General features: G+C 38.8%; 1 protein-coding gene across 1 annotated transcript in view; it reads left to right on the top strand.

The window, feature by feature from the left end:
• Window positions 1-4,755: 4,755 nt before the first annotated feature.
• Window positions 4,756-22,594, top strand: part of LOC100338493 (amine sulfotransferase-like) — a 39,534-nt gene continuing 21,695 nt past the window's right edge. Inside the window, exons 1-5 of the mRNA XM_070074619.1 lie at window positions 4,756-4,854; window positions 6,488-6,639; window positions 15,936-16,144; window positions 20,240-20,366; window positions 21,237-21,331. Coding sequence (XP_069930720.1) covers window positions 6,498-6,639; window positions 15,936-16,144; window positions 20,240-20,366; window positions 21,237-21,331 — 573 coding nt within the window. The 5' untranslated portion in view covers window positions 4,756-4,854; window positions 6,488-6,497. The remainder of the gene's footprint in view (window positions 4,855-6,487; window positions 6,640-15,935; window positions 16,145-20,239; window positions 20,367-21,236; window positions 21,332-22,594) is intronic.

Here is a 22,594-nt window from a genome sequence, read left to right as displayed (position 1 = left end):
AACTGATTTTGCCACAGTTTCTTGGCTTTCCATGCCTGAAATGCTCTCATGGTGTTTTCAGTCAGATCTGAACAATTTGGGGGCTGATTCTGTGGTCAGAGTGCTGTTTAGAGTGTTTGTAATTCTGAGTGTGCTGTGCGGACTGCTTCCCATGTTGGAACTTTCTCTCCTTTGTAATTCTATCTATTGTTACTACCAGGCACTTGATCTTATTTTTGTGATCCCTTTGACTTATGGTCCTATCTATATGATGAATTCCATACTTAATATGGTCACTGTATCACATAAGATGTGATTAGTGCCACCCAGTTAAATGGGATTTGGAGTCCCATGGCAAGTTTTTAGCTTCACCCTTAGGGATAAGTCTGTGGGAAAGTGTGATGATATGTACAGCTCCTCCCTCTCTCTTTCCCACTCTTATTTTTAACTGGAATCTATTTTCAAATGACATAATGCATCTATGCTTAATTCTATGTTAAGTAAGGAGTTCAACCAATGGTGTTACATAGAGAAAAAAAGAATAATAAATAAATAAAATGAAATAATAAACTGTTCCTCCACAGTCAAGACAAGTAATTGCTTCTCATAGTGTCAGCTTCACTTCTACAGGTCTCCTTTAAGGTGATCTGTTAGTTCTCACAGGTCAGGGAGAACATATGGTATTTGTCCTTTGGTTCTGGCTTGTTTCACTAAGTGTGATATTTTCCAGATTCATTCATTTAGCTGTAAATGACCAGGTTTTGTAGTTTTTTTAAACTGCGGTGTAGTATTCCATTGAGTACATATCCCATAGTTTCTTTATCCATTCTCATGTTTATGGGCATTTAGGTTGATTCCGTATCTTGGCTACTATGAATTGAGCTGCAATAAACATGGAGGTGCAGATGACCCTTTTATTTGTTGATTTCATTTCCTTTGGGTAAACTCTGAGGAGTGGGGTGGCTGGGTCGTATGGTAGGAGTAGACTCAGATTTCTGAGTTATCTTCAAACTGTCTTCGACAGTGACTTTATCAGTTTGTATTCCCACCAAAGGTAGATTAAGCTACCTTTTTCCCCACATCCTCACCAGTGGGAATAAGAAGTTTAACAAGTAGAAAGCAAAAAGACCCTAGTTTATCAGGTTCAAGAAGATATTCCAATCTGCTCTCTTAACTTTTTTTGGGACACTCAACTTTTTATTTTAGGGGAAAATAGAAAGGATACAAATGACCAGCCAGGGGTGCACATGGCAAAGTCTGGAAGGGTCCTGAGTGCAGGAGTTTCTGTCTCCATAGAGTGAGAATTCCTCACACCCAGCATGTGGGTGTGCTCACCAGCCTATAATGGCTCCAGGTTGTGCTGTCCAGGGTCTTGTTGGAGGTCAACATAGACATGATCGATTGAACCACTGACAGTTAACTCAGTCTCCACATCCTATCAGGTGGGACTGAAAGTTTCATCCTCTAATCATGTCTTGGTGTTTCTGGTAACCAGTCCCTGTTCTGAAAGTCCCCAACCACCAGTCATCTCATTAGCGTACAAAAAGACACTCCACACAGAATACACAGGATTCCTAGAAGCTCTTGTGTCAGGAAAGTGGGTATTAAGATGAAATACACCTAAAAGTGTTCCTCTCACTTGTGGCACCCAGAGAATCAGAAAGATCTCAGGGGCTCTGTGCAAGGAACTGGGCATGAAAACCAAGTATGTATTTCTTTTTCCACCCTAGTGTCCCAGAGCAGTGTGGACAGGAGGATGTCTTGGTGGAAAAAGCAGACCCAGGTTGGAATCCTGAGTAACACTAGCTGTGTGATCTTGGCTAAGTACATGACCTTCCTGAGCCTCATGCTCCTCACTTGTAAGATGCAAATGATAGCTCCCGCCTTGCAGGGTTACTGGGAATAACAAGAAACAAGCGTGTGCAGTTTTTTGGCTCACAGAAAGGAAATAAAGGGTAGCTATTATTGTGAGTAACCTGGCTATTTTTCATTAAGTTGAATGTTCCTTATGAAAAAAGTGGCAGCCAACTCAGTGGAGTACTTTGTGTCTTCATTTCCTTCTTGATCTCTGGGGAGGCACACTCTGAGGTCAGCTATGAACTCTCAGCTTAATTCTTCGTTGATTTCCCACACTCTATGAGACTAGACTTTTGGGCCTGAATATGATTGCATTTACCCAGAGTCCTGAGGACCTGGCTTTACAAATATTGGTGTACATTCACATTAGGCCCCAATGTCAACTCCTTTGGAAATGTCGTGGAGCCCCAGCATCCTTCTGGGCTCCCTGCCATTGACATATGGGCGTGATGTGAAGTGTCCCCACAGGACTGGCCGAGGGCCTTGTGCTCCTGCCAGTGTGCCCAGGATGGTGTGCAGTTAGAGAAAGCAGGCACAGCCACTGCTGGGAGACATTTGTGTGGAGATAAGACCCTCTGGGAGCCACGGTCTGTGCCACCCACCTTGGTTGGCCTCCCTGGATCTGTCACCTCCTAATTCTGTGCTAAGGGCCTTTTAGATACTGTTTAATCCCCTACGCAGGAGAGCGGGGATTTTCCAAAATTAGTTTGCTTCTAAAGTTCTGTGACAGCCTTAACGACACATTCCATATTGGAGTGCCTGGTCCCAGCTCCACTCTGCTTCCAGCTTCCTGCTGGTGGTGGCAGGTGACATCTCAGGGGATGGGTCCCTGTGATCATGTTTGAGGCCCCAGTTTAGTTACAGGCTCCTAGCTTTGTTTGGCTCAGGCAAAATAAAGGAGGTGCAGGGCATCTATAATGAGAAATGTATTTTATTGCTTTTAGTAATTGCATGTTTTTGATCCATTTGAAATATTATAATTAAAGATAAAAAATAGATTCAGATTGGAATTGGGTCAAACATTTATGAACTAGTATTTTTTGCCTAAATGAAAGGATTAGGATGTCTTTCTGTCTTTCTCTCCCAATGCGAGTATGTTTACATAACCGTCTGCCATGGAGCAGGGCTTCTCAAAAGGGCCACCACTGAGCATCTGAGGCTGGATAATTCTTTGTGATGGGGCCTGTCCTGTATGTTTCTGTAGCATGCTGAGCAGCTTCCCCTGCCTCTGCCTACTCCCATTCTTGTACTTTTCTTGAGCCATGGCTGCAATCAGCCATTTATCTTGATTCCTCTCAGTGGTTAAATACAACTGTCATTGTTTAGCATTCAAAGGAGAAATCTACAACAATGGCTTTGGGGTGTTGTCTTAATCACTCAGGGGTGGGGAGTGTTATCACGGACTGCTTTAGAAGTCTCATAGTTGATAATGACAACAGAAAGAGAAAGGAGGGCAGTGAAAGCAGAGGGAGGGAGGGAGGAAGGAAGAGAAAGTGAGAGAGCAAGAGTGTAAGTGATAGCAAGAGAATGAGAGAGCGAGTGAGAGAGAGCAAGAGGGAGAGACAGAGAGAGAGACGCTGAGACCAAGAGCAAGAAAGCAGAGAAATGATCCCAAGTACCTCAAAAAGTGCTAAACCATCCAGTTCAATTCAAAGATTTCGTACAATTTGTTATAAAATCAGAACTTTGTGCCTGAGCTGTTTGTGTTAGCAAGTAGTCTTCCCCAATTGGTCTTCACAGTTGTGCCAACCACACAAAGTGGATTGTTTTACTAGCATTGTCTTAATTTACAGGCCTTGTGAGAAATGAGACAGGCTCAATATTTACAAGCATAAATTATCCTTATATTAAATTCTATTCCCATATCAGTAAATACTTCCTTATTGAAAAGATTAAAATCTTCCCTACGATCAAATTTTATATTTAGTGGTAACCTGAGAATTATTATCAAAGATCAGTTTATGTGGAAAACAACAGACCATCGAATAGGTGAATAGCCCGGGAGAGATGTTTGGACAGGACAGAGGCAAATATCGGGTATTAAAACACAAAGAGGTAGACAAATCATTTGTAATATTTGCCTTTAAAAACTAACTACACTGAAAGGGCATCACTTAGAAAGGTCATTCTGGGGGTTGTTGCTATGGTATAATAGGCTAAGCCTCAGTGTGGTGTTGGCACCCCATATGGGTGCTGCTTTGTGTCTTCCAATTCAGCTCTCTGCTAATGGCTTGGGAAATCAGAAGATAATATGGCCGGCGCCGCGGCTCACTAGGCTAATCCTCCGCCTAGCGGCGCCGGTAATAGCCCAAGTGCTTGGGCCCCAGCACCAACGTTGAAGGCCCTGAGGAAGCTCCTATCTCCTGGCTTCAGATTGGCCAAAATCTGGGATAGCAGCCATCTGGGGAGTGAACCAGTGAATGGAGGACCTCTCTCTTTGTGTCTGTAACTGTCTCTCAAATAAATAAATAAATTTTTTTTAAAAAAGGACAATTCTGGATTCTGGAAAATTAATTTATATGCTAACTGGATTGATAAGATCTCTGGAAACTTCCACAACCATAACCAGCTTTTCAATAGAAAAAACAAACCGGAGGAGAATAAGAGAAAAACAAAAGAGAGGTAGGTGTCAACAAAGATCTGAGAATGGAAATCAGGCTCCTTACATATATCTAAAGGATGCAACTCCCTGTAACTCATGCCCACGGATGTCATTACTATAGTTTTCAATACTCATTGACTGTTTCACAATTATTGAAATTAGTAGGGCAGTCGTCTTTAATATTTCCAAATGGTTGTCTCCTTTGATGTTTCTAGAATAATCTGATATGCTTTCCCTAATGTCTACAAAATCTTACTCAACTAATGCAAGCTGAGCTACCAGTTTGTTTTCTAGAACAGTAATCATTGTCCAAAACAAACTCTGTAGGGAATATTTATTTCGCAGCAACACCTCAGTTCCTCTCATCCCTGATATTCTATCAGTGGTGATTTTGCTTCCTCAGCTGATCTACAACAGTGAGTAGGAAAAGGAGAGACTGAGGGTCTCTTTAAAATCTCTGCCTCTTTTCTGCATAACAGGTGCATTTACCTTTTTCTCCCAAATTTTTAATTTTTCCGGTTTCCTTTGGACCTCAATGTAAGAATAGAGGGAGACACAGATGCTGTTTCTATTTATACAATCAATTTCTTCCATATTTATGACAGCAATGCATGATTCATTCAGAATGATGTGGAGATTCTGACACTTCTTTCTCTTTTGTCAGCATCCAGAGTTTCTAGAATCTGTGCTGGGGTTTTGGAGAGTGTGTGAGTGGCATTGTGGGCTATGAGGAAGATTGTGATAATGAGCCATGCTTCATCTTTGTGTTTTCCTTCAATTAAAGTTTCTACTTATGGACTTCTCCATTTGTTCATGTTATACAATGCAAAACATTTATCACCACAATCTAAAAGCTAAGTTCTAAGTTGTCCTGGGAAATTGTGATATCGATGTCAAAATAACTCTCAGTCTCAACAGATCTAATAGCCAAAAGTTTAAAAATATTTGTTCTTAGACTGTTTATTTTTAATTTTATTATTTACATTTGCTAGATTTCTTATTTCTGCTGGAAATTACAATTGCCCCACAGCATTCTGCAACTATCGAGAATCCATATTTCCCAGATTTCTACTTGTGCAGAGTATTCTCCATGATTCATTTAAAACACTGTATCAGATTTCACAGGCAGAAATTTCTTCCAGGGTCACTGGCTATTTACACTCTAGGGAAAACAAACAAGCAAAACCAAGCCAGAAATACAATATATTCGTTAAACCAATAAAATGTGTTCATCAAAGAATTCCTATTCTTTTTTTATAAAGATTTATTTATTTATATGAAAGACAGAGTTACACAGAGAGAAAATGAAAGGCAGAGAGAGAGAGAAAGAGAGAGAGAGAGAGATCTTCTATCCGAAGTTTCACTCCTCAATTGGCTGCAAAGGCTGGAGCTGCGCTGATCCAAAGTCAGGAGCCAGGAGCTTCTTCTGGGTTCCCACATGGGTGCAGGGCCCAAGGACTTGGGCCACCTTCTATTGCTTTCCCAGGCCATAGCAGAGAGCTGGATAGGAAGTAGAGCAGCCAGGTCTCGAACCAGCTCCCCTATGGGATTCTGGTGCTTCAGGCCAGGGTGTTAACCCGCTGCACCATAGCGCTGGCCCCAGAATTTCCTATTCTTTTCAATGAAAATATCAGAAAAAAGATAAAATAACAAGAAATTGTGTATTAAAAGCATGGGCCATTTGGCCAAATTTTCTGGTATCAAATCATTCTCATTCTACTTGTAATAGATGGACAAACTTGATTAATAGGATTGACTTTATTTTGCCTTACTGTCCTCATCTGTATCTTTGAAATCACAATCATGTTCCCTCATGAAGTTTTAGGAAAAGCAATTTAACCTCTTAGTGTCTTAGTTTCCTCTTTAAAATAATGATAACAACAGCAGTATTCGATTACTGTGGTTTAAATAATGAATATATAACATGCTTGTTGTGTTATGTGAGTTGGTTTATATAAGACATTTAATTGATGCTTGGCACATTGCAGCACTCACTAAGTTTCAGTAATTGAAGAAATTGAAGAGATATTTATCTGTTTTTACTTGTAGGTGAAAAGTTATGGACAATTCACGTAAATATTTATTGAACTTCAAAGGCTATAATTTTGAACGTACACTTGTTGATATGAAAATACTGGAAAAGTTAGATGACTTTGAAATCAGAGATGATGATGTCTTCGTAATCACATATCCCAAATCTGGTAAGTTTAACGAGCAAACCATCTGGGATCAGTTTTCATTTAGGTTCGGTAAAAAATATGTATCAGTAAGCCTTTTTCTGGATATCAACAGTAGCAGAAGCCACTACAATTTAGTCAGAAAAGAAGTTAAATAAGCTCAAATCCCTATGGTATAAGGAAATTATCAGTGTAAACATAGTAATTTCTGATAGTAAATATGAAGAACTCAAATATTGAGTCAAGAACAGGTACTTGGTAAATGCTGACTTGTTTGATCAGGAAGAAAATGAGGGAAATATAAATTAAAAAAACCCAGATGGATTTTGTTCCTATGATGATTTTCAGTACTCTAATTACTTTGTATTTCTTTACAAAATCATGTTCAGCTAAAATAAGTACATGTTAATTTTTGTTTTGCAAAATATTATTTTTAAATAGTCCTTTTTAGAACATAGAATTATTTTTGCCATTGAAACAATGAGGTAAAGGGTTGTTTAAGCTTCTTAGGCTTTCTGGAATCTAAGTCAATGGACTAATAATAACAAAAATAACCTCTTCTTATTTTTACAAAAATGCTCTAGCCCTTCCTTTTCACACTCTGCTTTGAGTTTCTTGACTTTAATATCTTTTTCCAAATTAGTAACTATTTGCCTTGCCTCTGGATTCCTCCATCCTGTGAAAATTGTCCGTTGGATGGTTCAGTAACAACTGAAATGGTTTCTTCCTTTTCTTCCATAGATATTGCTGGCATTTCAGTTTTCTTGGTTTAAGGTCAAGCATCTCAGTAACAAAAAATGACCTTCCAGTTCTCTTTATCCTGCCCAAGATTTTGGAAAGCCACACATCAGTGCCTATGCCATCCTAAGGTGGCCTTGCTGTCTCTGGGATTGACTATAAATTGTATTAAATCTATCTTGTAGATAAATCACTTAGGCAGTAACATTTACAAGATTTTTGGTACATCACATTCTTTTAGAACATTCACAATCACAGAAGCAAAAATCCTTAACCAAATATAAAAAAAAATCAACTCCAGCAAGGTAAGGAAATATATACCATGATTAACAGGGATTTTTTGCAGAAATCAATATATATTAAGAACTTTAAAGGATAATTTTATTTATGTATTAGGGAGAGGGAGAGGAAGAGGGAGGAAAGGAGGGAAAGAGAGAGAGAGAGAGAGAGAGAGAGAGAGAGAGAGAGACAGAGGGAGGGAGAGAGTGGTATTTCATCCTCTGGCTACCTCCTCAAATATCTTGAATGAGGAATCCAACTTCACAGATATAAATGTCAGCCAAGTCTCCCATTCGAGTGGCAGAATGCCAATTACTTGAGTCACATCACTGCCTACCAGGGTCTACATTAGATCTAACTCAAGGAATCTGAGGTGGGACAAGGATGTATTACTGCTAGGCTAAATGCTTCCTACTTAAAACATTATAACATATACCAAGAGAAAAGGAGAAAGTGCATCTTATCATGTCAATAAATGCAGACTATAATGAAATAGGGAGAAAATGGAACATCCTTCACCTGGCTAATAGAACTTACCGCAAACCCCAATAAATACCATTCAGTTATGAAACATTTGAAATATTGCATTTAAAATCAGAATCTAGGGTGAGCAATTAGCAATTTCCATGTTAGTGCATATGGGTTGATTCCTGGCTCTACCTCTTGGCCAAGTGTCCTTCTAATGAAGATCCCAGGAGGAAGGAGTGATGGCTCAAATAATTGGGTTCTTCCCACCCATGTGGGAGATCTATTTTTTCTTTTTTTAAACTTTTATTTAGTACATATAAATTTCCAAGGTACAGCTTATGGATTACAATAGCTTCCCCCCCCAATAACTTCCCTCCCACCCGCACACCTCCCATCTCCTGCTCCCTCTCCCATTCCATTCACATCAAGATTCATTTTCAATTATCTTTATATATAGAAAATCAATTTAGTAAATTTAATAAATTAAGTAAAGATTTCATCAGTTTGCACCCACACAGAACGTAAAGCATAAAATACTATTTGAGTAGTAGTTATAGCATTAAATCACATTGAACAACACATTAAGGACAGAGATCCTACATGAGGAGTAAGTGCACAATGACTCCTGTTGTTGACTTTAGCAAATTGACACTCTTGTTTATGGTGTCAGTAATCTCCCCAGGCTCTAGTCATGAGTTTCCAAGGCTTTGGAAGCCTTTTAATTTCGCCAACTTCAATCTTATTTAGACAAGGTCATAGTCAAAGTGGAAGTTCTCACCTCCCTTCAGAGAAAGGAACCTACTTCTTTGATGGCCCTGTTCTTTCTACTAGGATCTCACTCACAGAGATCTTTCACTTAGGTACTCTGTTTTTTTTTTTTTTTGGCCAGAGTTTTTGGCTTTCCATGCCTAAAATACTCCATGTGCTCTTCAGCCAGATTTGAATGCCTTAAGGGCTGATTCTGAGGCCAGATGTTTAGGACATCTGCGATTCTATGAGTCTGCTGTGTATCCCTCTTCCCATGCTGGATCGTTCTCTCCCTTTTTTATTCTATCAGTATTAGCAGACACTAGTCTTGTTTATGTGATCCCTTTGACTCTTTGACCTATCAGTATGATCAATTGTGAACTGAAATTGATCACTTGGACGATTGAGATGGCATTGGCACATGCCACCTTGATGGGATTGAATTGGAATCCCCTGGCATATTTCTAACTCCACCATTTTGGGCAAGTCTCATTGAGCATGTCCCAAATTGTACATCTCCTCCCTCTCTTATTCCCACTCTTATATTTAACAGGGATCACTTTTCAGTTAAATTTCAACACCTGAGAATAATTGTGTGCTAATTACAGAGTTCAACCAATAGTATTAAGTAGAACAAAAAAAATACTAAAAGGGACAAAGTGTTAAGTTGTTCATCAACAGTCAGGACAAGGCCTGATCAAGTCACTGTTTCTCATAGTGTCCCTTTCACTTCAACAGGTTTGCTTTTTGGTGCTTGGTTAGTTGTTACCGATCAGGGAGAACATATGATATTTGTCCCTTTGGGATTGGCTTAATTCACTCAGCATGATGTTTCCAGATTCCTCCATTTTGTTGCAAATGACCAATTTCATTGTTTTTACTGCTGTATAGTATTCTATAGAGTACATGTCCCAAAATTTCTTGATCCAGTCTACTGTTGATGGGCATTTGGGTTGATTCCATGTCTTAACTATTGTGAATTGAGCTGCAATAAACATTAAGGTGCAGACAGCTCTTTTATTTGCCTCTTTAATTTCCTTTGAGTACATTCCAAATAGGGGAGTGGCTGGGTTGTATGGTAGGGTTATATTCAGGTTTCTGAGGAATCTCCAGACTGACTTCCATAGTGGCTTAACCAGTTTGCATTTCCACCAACAGTGAGTTAGTGTCCCTTTTTCCCCACATCCTTGCCGGTATCTGTTTCCGGTAGATTTCTGTATGTGAGCCATTCTAACCGGGGTGAGGTGAAACCTCATTGTGGGTTTGAGTTGCATTTCCCTGATTGCTAGTGATCTTGAGCATTTTTTCATGTTTGTGTTGGCCATTTGGATTTCCTCTTTTGAAAAGTGTCTATTGACATGTCTAAAGACATTTGTCTTTTAAGTGGAGAGTTGAGGCCATTAACATTCAATGTGACTATTGATAAGTAGTAACTTTGCACTGCCATTTTCCCAAATATATTTTCTAATATATGTTTGAACTTCCTGTGATCTTTTGCTTTGAGGTTTCCTTCCTTTACCTTCTTTCATGTTGATGACCGTGTTCTGTGTTTCTGTGTGTGACACATCTTTAAGCATCTTCTGCAGGGCTGGATGAGTGGTGACAAATTCTTTCAATTTCTGTTTGCTGTGAAAGGTCTTTTTCACTTTCATTCACAAATTAGAGCTTTACAGGATATAATATTCTGGGCTGGCAGTTTTTATCTCTTAGTACCTGGACTATGTCTCGCCATTCCCTCCTAGCTTGTAGGGTTTCTGATGAGAAGTCTGCTGTGAGTCTGATTGGAGATCCTCTGAGAGTAATCTGACGTTTCTCTCTTGCACATTTTAGGATCTTTTCTTTATGTTTCACTGTGGTGAGTTTAATTACAAGGTGTTGTGGTGAGGATCTCTGTTGGTCATGTTACTAGGGGTTCTATGAGCTTCCTGTACTAGGATGTCTCTGTCCTTCTCCAAACCCGGGATGTTCTCTGCTAGTATCTCACTAAAAAGGCCTTCTAATCCTTTCTCTCTCTTTATGCCTTCACGACCTCCTAGAACCCAAATGTTGTTTTTTTTTTTTAAATAGTATCCTTTAGATTCCCAACAATATTTTTAGATTTCTAATTTCCTCTTCTTTTCTTTGGTTTGAATGTATACTTTCCTGTGCTCTGTCTTCTTTTATTTATTTATTAAAAAAAAATTTTTTTTTGACTGGCAGAGTGGAAAGTGAGAGAGAGAGACAGAGAGAAAGGTCTTCCTTTTCCATTGGTTCACCTCCCAATGGCCACTGTGGCTGGTGCACTGTGGCCGGCACATCATGCTGATCTGAAGCCAGGAGGCAGATGCTTCTCCTGGTCTCCCATGCAGGTGCAGAGCCCAAGCACTTTGGCTATCCTCCACTGCACTCCCGGGCCACAGCAGAAAGCTGGACTGGAAGAGAGCAGCAACAGGGACAGAATCCAGCATCCTGAACGGGACTAGAACCCAGGGTGCTGGAGCTGCAGGCGGAGGATTAGCCTAGTGAGCCTGGCGCCGGCCATTCTGTGCTCTGTCTTCTAAGTCTGATATTCTCTCTTCTGCTTCAGTGACTCTGTTTTTAAGGCTCTTTAATGTGTTTGTCCTTTTATCTATTGAGTTCTCATTTCATTTTGATTTTTCTTCACTATCACACTTTCCTGATCTACAAATTTCTACGTTTCATTTTGATTCCTGCTTAAGATTTCATTTTCATGAGATTTTCTATCCTGTCCAGTAAGGATTTCTGTAGTTCAAGAATTTGTTTTTGAAAACTTCTAAATGTTCTTATCATAAATTTTTTGAAGTCCGTATCTTGCATTTCTATCTCATCATCTTCATAATCTTGGCTTGGAGTGTCTTGTTCATTTGGGGACTTAATATTTTCTTCTTTGTTCTTGTTTCCTCAGTTTGTGCATTTGTTGTTTGGCATTGTGGAGATATTCTTTGGATTCTTCTTCCCTCGCTGTGACTGTATTAAGTGGACTGTCTGCTTTTGATGGAGCCTTAGAGGCTTGAGATGGGTGTGGCCAGAGAGCTCTGGTTCTTCAGGGTTAAGAGTGTGTCAAAGGTGACACACCCAGGTTAGACATGGTATCTCTCTCTCTCTCTTTTGATTCAGAAGGGAAGTGATTCCCATCAGCTGAGAAGAATTGAAGGTAGTCAGCTTCCAATCTCTGGCTCCTGTGGGTATAACATTCACCTGCTCTTTCCCAAGGACCACACAAAGAATCTGTTCTGCTCTCATGTGGGCTGAAATTCTCCTGCAGTCTCCCACCTGGTTGCTAAGGTTACCGAATTGTAGCATCTCTGGAGAGTACTCACATGAACTCTGTGATTTCTCTCACACACTGTCTCTTTTTTCACAGTCTCAGTTCATTAGCTCCACACATTCACTAGGTCCTCACCTCCTGTTATTTCACCACCCTCCGCAGTCAGGTTTTTCTGCTTGTCTGAGGGCGGGTGCCACCCTGAGGTCATGCAGCTTTTACATATGTCCAAAATGGCACCTGCTCTTTGTCTTGCTTGCCTTTGAGAGGTGAACGGAGAGAGAGAGACTCGTGTCCATACTGGTCTTTTTTTTCTTTCCTCTAGTTACCCTCTTGAACTTTCCCCCATGGGGCTTCAAGCCTCATTCCCTCTAGACTCCTCCTTCCGCATTCCCGTCAGTGTCTCGGGCTACTGTGGTTTGGCTCACCTTGTGTTCCAGCGTTGTTGCGTAGATTCCACGGCTGGTGTCCCGAGCTGTGGGTTCCCACGCCCTCCACGCAGGTCCCCCATGAATCACTAGTTCTGGAAGAGTTTCCTCTGCTGTTTCTTCCCCATTTATAGCTTCATTCTGGTGTGGTCAGACAAGATACATGGTATGATTTCAAGTTTTTTAAATTTTCTGAGGTTTGATCTATGGCCTAGCATATGGTGTATGCTAGAGAAAGTTCCATGCACTGATGAAAAGAATATGTGTTCTTCAACTGTGTGATGAAATGTTCTGTAGCTATCACTTAGGTCCATTTGGTCAATAGTGTAGTTTAGTGCTGTTGTTTTTTTGTTTATTTTTGTCTAGCTGAAATGTCTAATGATGAAATTCCCCCATTACCATTGTTCTGGAGTCTATGTCTCCCTTTAGGATCATTCACATTGGTTTTAATTAGCCAGGTGCCCTGGCACTGGGTCCATATTTATTTATTTATTGTAGCTCCATCTTGCTGTAGAATTGATCCCTTCATCATTACCTAATGCTTTTCTCTGTCTCTTTAAACAGTTTTCATGTTAAAGCCTATTTTGTTTGATACTAGGATGGCTATACCTGCTTATTTTTGCTTTCCATCAGCATGGAGTAACTTTTTCCATCCTTTCACTTTCAGTCTGCATGTACCTTTGTTGGTGAGGTGTGTTTGTTGTAGGCAACAAATAGATGGGCCTGTCTATATCTTTTAATTGGAGAACTTAGGCCAGTTGTTTCATGGTTACTATTGATATGGAATGATTTGACTCTGCAATTTTTCTGTAAATATTCTTAATGTTTACTTTGAATTTCTTTTGTACTTTTACTTGACTTTCTCTGCCTCTACATTCTTTCATAATGATGAATATCTTTCTGTACTTCTGTGTGTAGCATATCCTTAAGCATCATTTGTAAGGTTTGACAAGCGGTGACAAATCCTTTCCATTTCTGTTTGTTATGAAAGGTTTCATTTCACCTCTACTCATAAATGAAAGCTTTGCAGGATACAATATTCCAAGTTGGCAGTTTTTTTCTTTAAAGATGTGGACTATGTCTCTCCATCCTCCCTCATGCAATATCATCATTGGCTTGGGCTACTTCAGTCTGTCCTTACCTTGCTCTCAGAACCTGGCATCTTCTCTAGCCCTCTGCTGTGGTCCTAGGTGGTGTCCCTGTTCACTGCTGAGTGTCTGAACTTTCCACTCTGCTCCATTGCGTTACTCTTCTTCCTGTGGAATTTTAATTGGAGAACTTAGGCCAGTTATTTCATGGTTGCTATTGATATGGAATCATTTGGCTCTGGAATTTTTCTGTAAATATTCTTATTGCTTGCAAAATTCTCTACAACTTTCCTGTGGGAATATACTTTCTCCACTTTATTCTTCTGTCTTCCCTTGGCAAGAATCACCACACTTTTTTTTATTTATTTAGCCATCTTGGAATTCCTGTAAAATTTTGATTAACGTAATATTTGTACATTTTCATGGAATCCAGTGCCACCCCATAAGAGACAGCATAAACCAATGAAGCCAGGTGAACAGCCCTTCATTCTGCTATCTTCTTCTGCATGTTTGAAACATACTTCAGTTTCATAAAGTTTCTTTATCAAGAAAACATATTGTTTGTAATTTAAAAGAAAATTAAAGACATTTTTAAGTAGGCGGTGGGAAAGGCCAGGAGAAGAATCTATGTTTGCTAAACCGTAAGTAGTGTCATTTTAGTGCATGTACATTTTAGTGTATATAGCAGAGAACGGCAGTGATCAGTAGTGTGCAGCAGGTGGCAGTTGTTACTTCTGCAGGCTTTTTGCTGTGTCAGAGTTGGTGATTAATTTGGAGACACATGTGCTTGGGACAGGCAGAACCTGGAGGACAGCCCTTAAGAAACAAGTGCTAACTCATACTCTGATCACTGACCTGGAAAGATTAGGCACCAGAGGTATTTTGCAGAAAGTGTTTAAGTACTAAAGGAGTTTAAATGGAGAGAAGCTTTCTTATGGATGGTATCAGTTTTGGAATGTGACAGACACATAATAAATTCTGTGAACAGAATACACTAAAATCATTCATTTGACATGGGAAAAACCATTTTGAGTCTGACAGATCTGTCTTTTGTTCTTGCTCCAAAAAGATTTTGTTTACCTCATGACAGATCTGAGACAATACAAAATTTTCCTTTCCCCGAAATGTAAATGCCTCGTTAGTTAAAGAATATACTTTCCATAAAGGTTAATTTTCCAACACATTTCCTTTTCTTGAGAAGTATTCTATGACAGCTATATTCCAGTCAGCAAAAGTCCTTGGTCAATGGTATCTAATAGTGTAATCTCTCTTTCTAAAGACCATCACTACAAAGATGCGGTAAAATATAATTTTAATGGGCCATAGGACACCATGCAGAAACATTTTATTTTATCTTATTTATTTTTTTAAAATTTTTTGACAGGCAGAGTGGACAGTGAGAGAGAGAGAGACAGAGAGAAAGGTCTTCCTTTTGCTGTTGGTTCACCCTCCAATGGCCGCTGGGGCCGGTGCGCTGTGGCCAGTGCACTACACAGATCCGATGGCAGGAGCCAGGTACTTATCCTGGTCTCCCATGGGGTGCGGGGCCCAAGTTCTTGGGCCATCCTCCACTGCACTCCCTGGCCACAGCAGAGAGCTGGCCTGGAAGAGGCGCAATCGGGACAGAATCCGGCGCCCCGACCAGGACTAGAACCCGGTGTACTGGCGCCGCTAGGTGGAGGATTAGCCTAGTGAGCCATGGCGCTGGCCACAGAAACATTTTACAAAACCTCATATTTTTACTTATTTTAGAATGACAAAGAGAGACTGAGAATGAGAGTTCCCATCCACTGATTCACTCTTCAAATAACCTTAGCAGCCAGGACTGTGTCAGAACCAGAGCCACATACTAAAGACCCAATCCAGGTCTTCCATATGGGTGGTAGGAGTCCGATTACTTGAGCCACTGCTTCTTCTCAGTGTATACACTAGCAGGAAGCTAAAGTCATGAACTAGAGCCTGGGATCAAACCTAGAAATCCCATTGTGGGATGAACCTAAACCACTAGTCTATATGTCCATCCTTGAAAGGATGCTTTTTTTTTTTTTTCTTTGTCAACATGATCCTTACTTTAGCAGTGAATGGAGGGTGGAACCTGGAGAAACTGCTTTGAATTTATTTGTGGTTGATACAGACTAAAAGGTAAAGTTGGAGTTAAGATTTTCTATAGTATTTGTTTTCATATTTATGGTGTAGCAATGTCAGAACACCTCAAACAAGTTTGTTATACGTGGTTTGACCATTACTATTCACAGTTATTATTCAAAGCTATATTATGTATGAAAACAAGATTATCTGTGTTTATAGGTACTATCTGGACTCAGCAGATACTAAGCTTGATTTATTTTGAGGGCCACCGAAACAGAACTGAAAAGTGGGACACGCTTGATAGAGTGCCCTTCTTGGAATACAATATTCGCAAAGTGGACATTGAGAACAGACCATCCCCTCGCCTCTTTTCTTCCCACCTTCCATATTATTTAGCACCCAAAAGTCTCAAGAACAACAAAGCTAAAGTAAGTCACAGAAATATCTTACACACTTTTTGCACTGGCGGCACACCTTCCCTAAGAATTGTTCTCCAGCCCCACTCACCCATATACTTTCAAATGTTGTGATTATTAAATAATTATGACAATATTTTGCAAATTTAACATATGTGTGATAATTGAAAATATGTACATTTTCTGAGCCACAACACACTTTGTGATGTTACCATGTAGCATATGGCAGAAGTTCTTGTGCATCAGCACACAAAATTCCTGGGTTTGCATCCCAACTGCACTTTTGGTTCAGCTTCCTGTTAACGCTCACGTTGGGAGGAAGAAGTTGATGGCTCAAGTACTTGGGTCCCTGCCACTTCTGTAAGAGGCATAGGCAGATTTTCCGTTTCCTGGCTTTTGCCTAACCCACTCCTGGCTATTTTGGGAATTTGGTGAGTGAACTGGCAGTTGGAAGTTCTCTATCTGTGTTTCTATCTCTATCTGTTTCCCTTTCAAATATAAAGAAATAAAAATGAACTTAAGGTTGAATTGCCCAAACATTTTAAGTGTTGGCAAATATTACTTTTTGCTTTCTATAATATATTGTTTTTCCATCAAATAGTGTGTAAGAATGCCTCTTTCCTCATGTGCTCACCAATGAAGAGAATCATTAATTTTTGCTGATGTCTAGGTAGCAAAATAATAATTTCGAGATAATTCGGGGAAGAAAGGCTACATTGTCATTTACATGGTAGGTCAGTGAAGCAATGTTTACAGTTAAATACCAAATGATATGACACCACACAATAATTATACTCTCACTATATGTTGACTTTCATAGTATATTTTCAATTTGCATTATTGTCAAAGACTTAATGTTTCATTGCCAAGAATTGCTAACCTAGCTGCAATATTCCAATGCTCCTCCCATATCCTACTTTGGCTCTTTGTGTATTTTACATTTTTCCTAGCATCCTTCTTACCTATTTTATTTTGGTCTCAATACACTAAAGAAATCTTTTTTTTTTCAGGATCTTATTCATTTATTCTAAATATGTGGTTATATTTTTCATTCATTTGTAATTTAATTCTTTTTAAATGTTTTAGAATATGAGGAATTTTGTATAGGGGTTGTTATGTCATATTACTATATCCAGTGGTTTCTTTTTCTGTGTTTTATTTTAAACTATTTCAAATAACACAAAAAAGTATAAACTAGAGTTCAATGAATACACATAGATTTAATAACTTTTACCATTTTGCCATATTCACTTCATGTATAGGCATAATGTGTATACATATGCACACACACAATGCTGTTTTTTGAAAGTGGGGTGGATTTTTAAAAATCACATAACTGTGGGGCTGGCGTGTGGTGCAGCAGGTTGAAGCCCTTTCTGTGGTGCTGGCTTCCCGTATTGGCGCTGGTTCAAGTCCTGGCTGCTCTACTTCCGATCCAGCTCTCTGCCATGTGGCCTGTGAAAGCAATACAAGATGGCCCCAGCCTGCATCTACAAGGGAGATTCAGAAGAAGCTCTTGGCTCCTGGCTTTGGATTGGCGCAGCTCCAGCACTAGCAGCTACTGGGGAGAAATTAGCAGATGGAAGACCTCCCTCTCTCTCTCTCTCTGTTTCTCTTTTTCTCTCTCTGCTTCTGCCTCTCTGTAACTCTGCCTTTCAAATAAATAAATAAAACTTTAAAAGAAAATCACATAACAACCCAGTTTTCTTTCACCAAGGAAATAGATTTGTTTTAGGAAACATCACTTAATATTTTCTACTTTAAAAATTTTTATTAATTATTTTCTATTTTGTTTACACATATGTTTCTGTCTTCTTTAACTAAATAGTCTATTTCTTTTTTTATTTTAATATTATTGACAGAGTTAGACAGTGAGAGAGAAAGAGAGACACAGAGCAAGGTCTTCCTTCCATTGGTTCTCTCCCCAAATGGCCACTATGGCTAGAGCTACGCCCATCCAAAGCCAGGAGCCAGGAGCTTCCTCCTGGTCTCCTATGCAGGTGCAGGGATCCAAGCACTTGGGCCATCCTCCACTGCCTTCCTGAGCCACAGCAGAGAGCCGGACTGGAAGAGGAGCAACCAGGACTAGAACCAGCGCCCATATGGGATGCCAGTGCCACAGGTGGAGGATTAACCAAGTGAGCCATGGCACTGGCCCAAATAGTCTATTTCTAATATTTGTTTCTAAAATGTTGATATTTTCAAATAATGGATGCTATTTTAATATAGATATGGAAAAGAATTTTGAGTAGCTGAGTAATTTATTTCAGTTTTACTCTCTTAATAGGTGTCAGTTATTTTTAGAATTTTTTACTTCTGAGTATTTATATAATGTTCAAAGATATTTTAAAGTTATGATTATTAGTCTTACTGAGCTATCATTGGGTAATGGTGGTATTGGGTAAAAATTGAATTTTTGGAATTTTTTAGGGAGTTTTACCAAGAATTGCATGATTATTGTTTCAGTATGTCCCACAACAACATAAGAAAATAATGTACTTTTTTCTGTTTGAGGTATTAATACAAACACGCATCAAGCAAAGTTTAAAAATTAAATTAATTTGTGTTTTTTTATATTTATGTCAAAAAATAAATATATATAAGTCTGCCACCATGATTGTTGCTAAGTCAAAATGTAGTGCACTTGATAGAATTTTTGCTGTTTAACTTTTTCAATATTTGGAGATTACTTTTTTGTTGAGCAAATTATATGTTGTTTTGTTAAATCCCTTGGCTTTAAATTTTACTTAAATTTATATTTATATTGTCACATGATTCTTCATGATGGAAATACAATAATAATAAACTTGATAAGGTAGTGTTATATTTTCCTAAGCAAGCAGGTGTACCCTGTTAATGGATGAGTTCTTATTTTTCTCCTAATAATTTCTCCAGCAACTTTTCACACCAGACTTTTAATTTTTAATTCTAGTACTTATAAAAATGTCCCTAAACTGATATTAATTTGCATATTAATAATCAGTAATGATATGAAGTACTTCTTGATGTTTTTATGGCCATACCTAGTTTTTATTCTGTGAAGTGAATATATCTTTTGCCTATGTTGTATTAATCATGATTTTTTTCTTATTCCTTTGCTTTATACATACCCTTGATATTAAGCAGCAATTTGCAAGTGTTGCTTCTTTCATATTTTGTGATTTTTCATCCCTTTATATTGTATTGTAATTACTAACACTCTTAACTTTAATGGAGCAAAACTGATCAGTTTTTATTTTAAAAAGTATTGTTTTAAATAAATCCTTCCTTATTCCAAACACAGAAACCCATTCTTGACTTAGATGTCAAAATTTTATTCCATATTTAAATAGGTCCATTTGGAACTATTTTTTGTATATGATGTGAAATAAAAAAATTCATTGTTATTCTTTGTAAATAGCTATTTGCTCCAACCTCGTAAGTAGTTCTTTTTCTTTCTTATCTCCAGTTCTAGCTTGGCTGTACGGCAAATATAATGTTTATAGAAGTTAATTAATACAGATTCTATATTTATAAACTCTACCAATAATCAATGTCACTTTTAGAAATGTATCCTATGTTTGCATACATGAATAAAAATTTTTTTGTAATACTCTTTTTTTTTTTTTTGACAGGCAGAGTGGATAGTGAGAGAGACAGACAGAGAGAAAGGTCTTCCTTTACTGTTGGTTCACCCTGCAATGGCTTCCAAGGCTGGCGCTTCTGTGGCCAGCACACCGCGCTGATCCGAAGGCAGGAGCCAGGTGCTTCTCCTGGTCTCCCGTGGGGTGCAGGGCCCAAGCACTTGGGCCGTCCTCCACTGCACTCCCGGGCCACAGCAGAGAGCTGGCCTGAAAGAGGGGCAACCGGGACAGAATCCGGCGCCCTGAACGGGACTAGAACCCAGTGTGCCGGCGCCGCTAGGTGGAGGATTAGCCTATTGAGCCATGGCGCCAGCCTGTAATACTGTTTATTATAACAAAAAATTGGATACAACCTAAAGTTCTATGATGGAAAGAAAGAATGAGAAGAATTAAAGAATTCATGTAATGAATGATTGCACAGCTGTTATAAACTCTGTAAAGAGATGCAAAAACTGTTAAAATTATTTCATAATTTTCTCTGCAGATTATTTATGTCTACAGAAATCCTAAGGATGTTTTAATTTCATTTTTCCATTTTTCAAATATGGTGGTTAGATTTGAAGCTTCAAATACCTTAGAAAATTTCATGGAAAAGTTTCTAGATGGAAAAGGTAACTATGAATTTATTTATTAAGCCATATACTGATGAGAAAATGCTGCCATTTAGCCAAGTTCTTGGCCTTAGGGAACATACTACAGAGAAAAGGAGAAGGGCAATGATAGACAATGGAGTTCAGGGAAGTGGTTACAATTGTACAGCAATTTAGTCTGCCACTTTGTTGCTCTTTGTCCTGGCCAGGACCCTGTGGGGATTGTCAAGATTGCAAAGGCATATTTTAGGAGGTATTTTGACCACATATGAGAGATCCCCAAATGTTCTAACAGTTCAAACTAGCTAAATCCATACCCAGAGTTACATATTCCAGACTAGCTGATGAGAGACTTTATGAGCTATTGTGAGCCTGTGGTAGGTCTTACATGACCACTGTGGGCTTCTTCATTTCACTACTTAGGAGGATTGATGCAAAAGTTTTGTGAATTGTGGGATATGGCTGTCAGTCATTTAGTTGATTATATTAGGTTCTGGACCATGAGAGGGAGTGAATGTTGTCTGCAAGATCTTAGAGAATAGAAGAATAGAGATCTTAGATATCTCTATGCAAGATGTTAAGTAATACAGAAATAGAATTTTCAGGTGGTGTAGGTAGGAAAATGAAGTGACTTACCATAAAGAAATCTTCAGGCTCAGATGATGATGTATTTTTGCAGTGACACTTTCTACACACAGAGTAGTTTTTCTGAGACAGGTTTTTATGGAAATAATTTAATGTTCCTGAGAGTAGTAAGTATTTAAAAACTGTGATCTAGATGTTCAGTGATGGGAGATTTATATGTGTTTCTGAACATTCCAAAATAGAAGCAAAAGAATAGTTTCCTGAAAATGAAGACAACAATGTGACTTTATTTAATTTTCCTCATAGTGATGGGAATCCTATGGTTTGATCACATCAGAGGCTGGTATGAACACAAAAATGACTTCAATATTCTGTTCATGATGTATGAAGATATGAAGAAGGTAAGATGACAGAGCGAAGAAAAATATTTACCAAAGCACTTTCCTCTGTTGGTTTCAGCAAATCATATTCTCCCACATCTCTTGATATCTAACCACACTTTCTCAGGCTTCATGTTATGTTTCTAATTCCATCTGTGCTTGTGTTACCAGTCTTCTCAAGGTCACATTTGTCACTACACAGCCATCTTTTGTGGTTCCTTCTCATGTAGTTGCCTTTAGCAATAAATGCTAAATTCAGGACAACTATTCTTAAAAAAGGGGCAACATGGAACACGGAAACAAGAAGTTACTATTAACATATGATTAATATTTCCAAAGGTGAGTCTGTGCCCTGTGATGCAAGTTCTTTGTATTTTTAAAGATAATTTTTTTAAAGATTTATTTTATTTTTTTGAAAGAGTTACAGAGAGAGGTAGAGATACAGAGAGAGGTCTTCCATCTGCTGGTTCACTCCCCAGATGACGCCAGTGGCCGGAGCTGCGCCAATCTGAAGCCAGGAGCCAGGAATTTCCTCTGGGTCTCCCACGTGGGAGCAGGGGCTCAAGGACTCAGGACGTCCTCCACTGCTTTCCCGGGCATAGCAGAGAGCTGGATTGGAAGAGAAGCAGCTGGGACTAGAACAAGTGACCATATAGGATGCTGGCACTTCAGGCCAGGGCTTTAACCTGCTGCGCCACAGTGCCGGCCCCCAAAGATAATTTTGAAATGTAGTTTTTATGTGAAATCACAGAATGGTTACATGGAGGCAACCAACAATATTGTCTGAAGACGATGTGCAAACGAACAGAACAGTTTGGGATCTTATGGATCTCTAATTGGTATGATGATTCAGAAATTCACAATCTATTTATTCATTAATTCAGAAACTAATGAGTGATAACTGTGTAATATGCAATATTATGATGAGAAAAGGCCATAATCCAATAAGGAGGAACATAGATACTCAGTGAGCCATTACATATAATTGAAAACGTGATAAGTATGGCTATTAAGGAAAAGTCCAGACAGTCTCAACATGTGTTTTTACTAAAGATATCTATCTATATAAAGGTGATAGTTATCATTAAGTAACATGGGAGCAGACAGATAGTGAATAAAACTAATAAAAAAACACATGAAAAAGAGCTATAAATTAATGAAGAAGAAAGTGACAATTCTTTAAGTGGTGAAGTATACAGCACCTTTAATAATTGAAGGAAGGACTTAAAGAAGGAAGGACTTAAAAGATTAAGGAGCAAGAGATGAAAGACTCAGATAGATGAG

Source organism: Oryctolagus cuniculus, chromosome 5 (assembly GCF_964237555.1).
Source record: "Oryctolagus cuniculus chromosome 5, mOryCun1.1, whole genome shotgun sequence".
In the NCBI taxonomy this organism is placed as follows: Eukaryota; Metazoa; Chordata; class Mammalia; order Lagomorpha; family Leporidae; genus Oryctolagus; species Oryctolagus cuniculus.
Note: the sequence above shows the minus strand (reverse complement) of the source record. Positions and strands in the feature narration are given on the sequence as shown.